At 39.8% G+C, this 8196-nt stretch overlaps 1 protein-coding gene across 1 annotated transcript; it reads left to right on the plus strand.

Annotated features, from left to right (window-relative positions):
• Positions 1 to 1787: 1787 nt before the first annotated feature.
• On the plus strand, positions 1788 to 7953 carry LOC101861263 (3-[(3aS,4S,7aS)-7a-methyl-1,5-dioxo-octahydro-1H-inden-4-yl]propanoyl:CoA ligase). Its single transcript, XM_005091456.3, has 5 exons — positions 1788 to 1974; positions 2979 to 3095; positions 4373 to 4617; positions 5332 to 5484; positions 6187 to 7953. Exons 1-5 carry the CDS (start codon positions 1896 to 1898, stop codon positions 6280 to 6282), a joined length of 690 nt encoding a protein of 229 aa, XP_005091513.3. The 5' UTR covers positions 1788 to 1895; the 3' UTR covers positions 6283 to 7953.
• The last annotated feature ends 243 nt before the right edge of the window (positions 7954 to 8196 follow it).

Raw genomic sequence — 8196 nt, forward strand, 5'->3', positions numbered from 1 at the left:
TTTTCTTTTCTTTTTTTTTTTTTGGGGGGGGGGGTGTGTTTTTTTTGTTTTTTTTTTTTATTTATTTATTTTTGGATTTGGGGGGGGGGGGGGGGCAGAGACACAGAGGAGAGTAAGTACATTTTCTTGTGAAACGTCCGTTGGTATTAGAAAGAAGGATGAGAGAAATCACACTGTAAAAAGTTACTTGTTGAATAACTTGTGGTGATTGCACGTTTGGACCGTTAGTACATTATGCCAGTGCGCGCCCTGTACTGAGGTCAAACATGTAGCTTTTAAACTCTTCAGTTCAAATTAAGTCCGATTGATATGTTTGATTTTTTAACATTTGAACATTTTCGAAGTCAATAAAAGTTTCAAGGGGAAAGGCGTAGACACTCCACAAAACAGACGCGCTAGAATTTTGTCATAAATAATTATGTTTCCTATTTTTCCGCAGGATGGATGGGAGGATACCCGATGACAACCTTTGGACGGAGAGATAGACGGGTACTTTTGGATGCATTTTGCGAGTTGCCGAATTCTCAGGCCACGAGGGCAGCTCTTTCCTGGGATATCATCTGCAAGGAAAAGTGTAATAGCTCCCTCATTATGCCTCTGGACTTTTACGGGATGCTCAAGTATGTGGAGACCCAGGACAGAAATGATTTTAAGCCAGACTCGGTTTTTGTAGGAGGCCAACCTATAAGAAAGGTACGCCCTGCACAGCATAAACTCACATTTTCAGAAATTGTGAAAACAACTTTTCATAAAGCAGACCCACGGCATCGTTGTCGTCCTCATAATTTGAAATGGATTAAAAATTATCATCAAAGCAGTGAAATTTTCAGTCTGCAGATTGGACGAATTGGTCAAAATCGTCAATGGCGTTCATTATACAGTCATAAAAACAGTTCCTACTACGAAATAAAAGGTCCTGTCACATTACACTTGTTATGGAAGTTAGTATGGACTAGAATCTAGTCAAGTATTAACTACAACTAACTGAACCTGTCAAAATCAGCGCCGTCTTTTGACCTGGAAATCTATCACCTTCAGGCTGAGCTCCTTGGTTGAACACAATGGCGCGATGCTCTTTATTTCCTTTATAAACTGACCAGCACAGCTCTTTTAATGTAGTCTGGCTTTTAATTTTAGTTTGAGTTTTACGACACTTGCAATACAAATAGGTCAGGTAAGTACCAAAGAATAAAGGTGTTTCAAGAAAGTAACATGCAAAGGAAAGAAAGACGTGAGATAAGGATTATAGAAGCCTGATAGGAAACAGTTGAGCAAACCATGCCAGGGCACCCACCGAAGATTGGCTTGAGACACTTTTGTTGAGGTATTGGCAAAGAAAAGCTGACATATTAAAAGGCACGCCCTTGTATTGAGTACAGCGTTCCAGCACAAAGATGAAGAAACTCTATTTTATTTTTAAAACAATTGAGGAAAGTAAAGTAGGAAACATCATTACAAGTTCCATTGCTATCTCTTCCTTCAATTTTCTCTCGTTACCATGCTATCAAAGCCTTTGACTTGTTTCCCTCCTTGGGGGTTAGAAGTCATCACCGGTTTATAAACCTAGATCTAGAGGACAATTTTTTTTCTTCAACATAATATATTTTCCTTTGTGACCTTTATATGCTCAGAATGTTTTATGATTATATTTATTTTGAGTGTATTCTTATTTTTGTCCTACTTTGGAAAGACAATGATTATGATAGAGCAGGTCGACCTAGATTTTGAAACCTTATCCCCTGTTTAGTTGAAAAAATGGATATGGATTCAGAGGCACGGCCTGCTCATAATGCATAACTAAACCTAATTTCACGAACGTAACATTGTGATTTGAACTTAAACTTGCCGATCTTGAAAATATTTTTGATTTGTCATTCCAGCAACAAGCTGCAGACATGCTCAAAATCTTTAAGAAAATCTATGTTGCCTACGGATCTACGGAGGGTGGAGCGGTTAGTGTCAATGAATTGACAGGTAAAGATTTTTTTTCAAATGTGTCTTATATGTTTTACACCTCATCCTATCTCTTCAGAACCATGATAAACCTCACCATCACCATTACCATTACCATTACATCGACATCGCCATTGCCATTACCATCACCATCACAATCGGCATTACCATCCCGAACAACACCTTGTTTGATTTTCTTGTTTGTGTTCGTGTTATTGTTCGTGTTGTTGTTGTTTTTGTTGTTGTTGTTGCTGTTGTTGTTGTTGTACCTGCTGCTGCTGGTGTTATTGTTGTTGTTACTGCTTGATGTTGTTGTTGTTGTTGTTGTTGTTGTTGTTGCTGTTGTTGCTGCTGTTGTTGTTGTTATTGTTGTTGTTGTTGTTGTTGTTGTTGTTGTTGTTCTTCTTCTTCTTCTTCTTCTTCTTCTTCTTCTTCTTCTTCTTCTTCTTCTTCTTCTTCTTCTTCTTCTTCTTCTTCTTCTTCTTCTTCTTCTTCTTCTTCTTCTTCTTCTTCTTCTTCTTCAACACCATCGCCATTTCCGTTGTGGTCTTCTCCCTCCACTTTTAATCATCATCATCATCATCATCATCATCATCATCATCATCATCATCATCATCATCATCATCATCATCATCATCATCATCATCATCATCAAAACTTTGTGAATGAAGAGCTGAACCTACGTTGCCGAAGATGCAACCATGAAAAGAAGGATGTCGAACAGGTTTGAATGTCCAGGAACAATAGCAACTCGAAGGGAGTTATTTGAACGAGTGGAAGCGGAAGTGCCTCTGAGTAAAATGACAATGGAGCCGAAAAAGAGCCGCGCTCTCGCTCGAAAATTTCTTCGGGGGTCCACCAGGCCAAGTACAGAATCATCTTCATCCCGCTGTCGCGTTTAGGCTTTCTCTCTCATGGGTTTTTCACAATCCACCTTGGGTACTTTGGTAACTGAAAGATTAAATATTTAAAAAACTAAAAAGTGAGCATGCAGCTCTTTACACACACTTTTCCACCTTTTCCAGAGGCTAACATGGAAGATTTTTGCACTGGGAAACCTGTGGATGAGAACAACGTCCGTGTGGTGAACAAAGATCAGCAACACTGCAAGCCAAGGGAAATGGGGACCATCCATGCCAGAGGTAAAACCTGAAAGGAAATTATGTTTTCTGTTTCTGTGCAAAGCTGGCTGCGTCAGTATTTTGTCCCTGGGGCACAGATAGATGATTATTTTCTTAGTAAACATAAATTCTTAAAAGCAGAAAGAAACCTGGCAATTTTATTGTGAAGGGTAAAAGAAATTACAACAAAAATAAATATGGAAATGAACAGATACAAATACAACACTAGTTACACCCTCCACTCCAGTGTTCCAGTGTTCCCAGCAAAAACAGGACTCCCCCACAAAACAACAACAACAACAACAACAACAACAACAACAACAATAACAACAGCAGCAGCAGCAGCAACAAATACCAACAACAACAACAACAAAACCAGCAAGCAAATAGCAAAAATCAAAACGAGCGTTTGGCTCTATTCCTCTCTAAATTAGCTACTATTTAAAGTCAGTGACTACAAAATATACCAAAATTGATTAACCTTTCACACTGAAGTTAAAAAGTCTCTCGGCAATGAATATCCCTGTCTTACACACTTCAAACAATGACCAGAGGGAGCCGGAAGCACTAGGCGAAATATGCGTGACGTCACGGCTTGGCGCGATGCCACGGTGGAAGGATTAAGCTAGGTTTTCGCGGGATTTTGTTGATAAAAGAGTAAAACTACACTAGCCAAGATAAGACTTCTAAGACAACCATTTAAACGTTTTCTGGTAGAACAAAGAATGGTTTGTTTACCAACATGGGTAGGTTTTTTTTTTAAAGAGAAGATTTAAAAAAAAATTAAATTGTCTATTTTTCAACTTGAAATATCCCGAGACTCGTGAGTCGCACATCCACCAGGAAAAAAGTTTTGAAGGTCATCCAAAGGTCTTTAAAGGCATGTATCGGACTTGAATGCTGGTCCCATTAATTAAACAAAAATATGGGCAGTTTGAACCCACTGTCGCGATGAGACATCACGTCGGGAAACAAAACTCAATGAATGGGACTTTCCGAAGCCGAATCACGCTGTAGTGAGCGTGTTCACTGAAGTGCCTACCCCAACGAAATGCTCAGAAAAGCTGAAGACCGGAAGAAGTGGAGGAAGCTGGTGGCCAAATCTTCAAAAGCGCCCCAACGGACATCCAGTCTACGGGATAGGTGAAGGAGAAGGTGAAGGTGACGGGTCATTTCATTCATTTACTTTGATTTACATAGTATCTATTTATTGAACTCTCTATTTATACATCTGTTCAATGTATCTATTTAATCTATCTATTTATGTTTATATCTAGAGTCTACTATGTTCATTCCAGGACCCGGTGTTTTCACTGGCTACTTTAACAAATTGGAAGATACGGACAAAAACACCGCCAAGGCCTTCACGGCAGATGGCTGGTTCAAAATGGAAGACAACGGGTTTTACGACGAGCAGGGAAATCTTTACGTTCTTGGCAGAGAGAAGGACATCATCATGTACGGCTCTTTTGTTGTCTACCCAGGATGGTTAGAAAAGAAGATAATGACTCACCCGGATGTAGCTGATGTCGTGGTGGTGCCTGTAAGTGAAGAACCAGCTGGTTTAGGTTTTTGATTTGATTTGGAAAGCATGTTATGTACGTGTATTATTCGTTGAGTTGTAATATGTGTGTTTGTTTGTGCACACACACACATCATGTATGTATGTGTGTATATGTACCGAGAATCCTATGTACGTATTACGTATGTGAGTATGTATGTACGCACGTCCGTACGTTCATGTGTATGTACATACGTATTATATAATATGTATGAATGTATGTATGTAGGTACACACACACACACACACACACACACACACACACACACACACATACACCCCCCCATATATATATATAAATATATATATATATGCAAATATATTAAAAAATATATATATATACATACGTATGTTTGTACATACGTATGGATGTATAAACATTCGTATGGATGTAAGTTCCAACATAAATATATTTGTTTGTCAGTCTCTACATATCCAGCTACATGCGAGCGTGTATCTGTGTGCACAAGTACTATGGTACTATGAATGTAGATGTGTGTCTGTGAGACATTCTTTTAAAGAGTAGTCTTTTTCTATTTGAAATCTCAGAGAGAGGAGTGAACAATATTGGCATGTACAATTTTTTTTACCTTGCACTGCTGGAAGAGTGGCAAACGCCGATTACAACTAATTAGAGTATGACGCTCGTTTACAAGCAGTTCATTTTGGATGTTCACGATCCACAACTATTACCAGGTATCGGACCCCGTCCTTTTCCACGACATCTGTGCATGCGTGAAACCGGTGAAAGAGAAGACGTTGAACGGGGAGAATCTGCGGGAGTTCTGTCAGAAAATATTCATCACCAGCAGTGAGGCTGCTTCTACACCCGTCCCTAAATATTTCATGGTGAGTGACATGTCTATTGAAAACGAATTATAAGGTATTAGCAAGCTGTGTTAAAGATTTACTTCTTGTAATGAGTGATTTTTAATAAATAATAATAATAATAATAGATAGCATTTGTATAGCGCATATCCCCGCTCAACAGCAGGCTCTATGCGCTTTACACTATATTATTACCCCAGCAGACCATAGAACACTCCGAAACATTCTCAGCTTCCCGGGAAGCATACAGTGCGAGCAGCCGATTAAGCGCTCAAACACTAACAAACTGACAAGATCTTTCGCTGTCTATAGCCGGGTACCCATTCCCACCTGGGTGAAGTGAGGAAAATTCGTGTAAAGTGCCTTTCCCAAGGACACAACGTCGGGCCCTTGACGGGATTCGAACCCACGACCTTACGGTTGCGAGTCCGAGAACCTAACCGCTAGGCCACCGACGCCACTCTCGGCACCTGCAGTCTAGGATACTTGTGAGGTGGTTTTTCGTTTTGGCAGATTTTTGGGCGGGTAAAGGAAAGTACATCAACACAATAACGGCCGTGTAATATAGAGGAAATGGATAAACAGTCGTGCAACCGTGCAACAATTCGTTTTGTTAGCTGAAAAAAAAAGAAACCAAAGTCCTGTTCTACGTTCACGGAACTTAATGCAGCTTTGTCTTCGATGAAAGTTTGAAACTGTTGTTTCTCTTTTCGTTCATACCAGATACTGGAGAGCTTTCCAGAGACGTTGACAGGAAAACCAAACAAGCAAATCCTGGCAAAGATGGCTGAGGAACGATTTGGGCAAACTGCTTCGTAAAAAAGCCAGCTTGACGGGGATGAGACATCATCGGCGGCTGTGTCCATGTGTTTGAGCGCACTGTTCATTTCGAAAGAATTTAAAATCATGAACGTCATTTTTGTTAAACAAAGGGAAAGGCTGAATGTGTGGCGTATTATGTATCTAGATCTAATGCCCTTTTTTCCTATACGTTCATGATTCTGGTGGCATCGGTCTTTGTGTCACTTTTTAGAATCCACACACTCTCCTGACCTTAAAATTTAATCGAAGATAGCGCTCAGTACTCCCAAGAACATGACGGAGCCAGAATTTCATGATGTCGAGCTTAAGCATGTTTAAGTTATAGGTTTTGATCTTTGTGTGTAGTTATCTAATACTCCAGAATTGAGTCATTGTTGTCCAGTTCAACTTGAAAAAACGTGATGTTCTACTGTTCGGTATGGGTTCAAAGCTGAACGGATACCTCCAAAGAAGTTATGGGGTTTTTTTTAAGGGAGGGAAGTTGGGGTAGACTCCAGAGTTTGAGTGGGTAGTGAGCTAAGGCTCACGATAGTATCTAACGTTTGGCAGTGACACGGTGTTTTGGCAGGCAGTTACTGAGATGTGTCCTTGATCAAGACACTACAGCCACAAGCTTAAACAGCTTAGCGACCAGCAACGGTATGTGGGTTGTCTATTTTTGCGCCACTGTGTATTTTACATGCATCTATGTATTAAAGTATTATTGCATTTATGTACGCCATTGTAAAACAAATTCCCAAAGCGAACAATATCGTGGAATTAATTTTATCATTTTTTAAAAATCTTGTAGTCTTGTAGATATAATTATTCCAAAGATGACGTATCAGCAAAACTGTTTTCAACAGTCGTGGTCAAAAGTAACATATAAAACTCTAAGCCATGAGCTCTAGGTTACCGTGTTAAAAGCACGCGGGCAGCTCGTTATGTATAAACCTGCAATGGTTACTTTGATTCATAATTTGAATATTGATACATTATTAAAATTTGATAATTTCACGAAGATGACTTTGATAACGTTTTCTCTGAATGGCAAAGTAAGCCTGAGTACCATGATGTCAAAATGGTACTGAAGCTAGGCAAAGGTAAAGTGCTATTTTATTTCTGGGTTTTTTTTGTTGCTTTGTGAATCTTCTCACCCCTAAGCCTATTGTATTGTTTTAAAATGTTTAGTTATACAAATAATACAGAAAAAAGTTCGGGGATCCGGTTGATTCGACTCTTATCTGTCAGGGTCAACCCAGGCTTTGTGGGACAACAAGTGGAGAAACTTAATGAAACAATGTCCCCATTCGAGATCTGGAATAGGAGACACAATAAACAGCATGTATAGCGCAGGTTTCCTCTCAACGGCAAGCTCGAATCTATATTGTTAACCCAACTGACCCTAGAACACCCAGAAACATTCTCCACTTCCCGTAAAGCACACGGTGCGATCAGCCAATCAAGTGCTCAGTCACTAACAAGCTAACAAAACATCTACCTGTCGGTAGCCGGATACTCATTCTCATCTGGGTGAAGTGAGGAAAATTTGTGTAAAGTGCCTTTTCCAATGACCTAATGCGGGACTCTGACGGGGTTCGAACCAACGACATTTCGGTTACAAGCCCAGCAGCTTAACCTCTAGACCACCAACGCTGTAAACCTCATTATATCCTCTGTGAACAACCTTAGAATGTTTTAACAGATGGAAGATTGTGCAGTTAAAATGCAACATCAATTAAGAGAAGAAAAACCGACGTCTGCGATCTAGCGATTAGGAGTTTCTCCGTAGTTCGCAAAAGACACGAGATCGATTCCGGTGCGGGGATACGTTTATTTTATTTCGAGGGTATCGGTCTTTCTGCTGGGATGTCATTAGGCTGAAACTGAGAAAGATATTATCTTTCTCAGTTTCAGCCTAATAATATATAT

The sequence above is a fragment of the Aplysia californica genome, unplaced genomic scaffold (genome assembly GCF_000002075.1).
Source record: "Aplysia californica isolate F4 #8 unplaced genomic scaffold, AplCal3.0 scaffold00030, whole genome shotgun sequence".
In the NCBI taxonomy this organism is placed as follows: Eukaryota; Metazoa; Mollusca; class Gastropoda; order Aplysiida; family Aplysiidae; genus Aplysia; species Aplysia californica.

Coding starts and splice junctions, on each gene's coding strand:
- LOC101861263 (XM_005091456.3), top strand. CDS start 1,896: ATGCTCAAAATCTTTAAGAAAATCTATGTTGCCTACGGATCTACGGAG. Junction 1,975..2,978: donor TAGTGTCAATGAATTGACAG/GTAAAGATTTTT, acceptor CACCTTTTCCAG/AGGCTAACATGGAAGATTTT. Junction 5,485..6,186: donor CCGTCCCTAAATATTTCATG/GTGAGTGACATG, acceptor CGTTCATACCAG/ATACTGGAGAGCTTTCCAGA.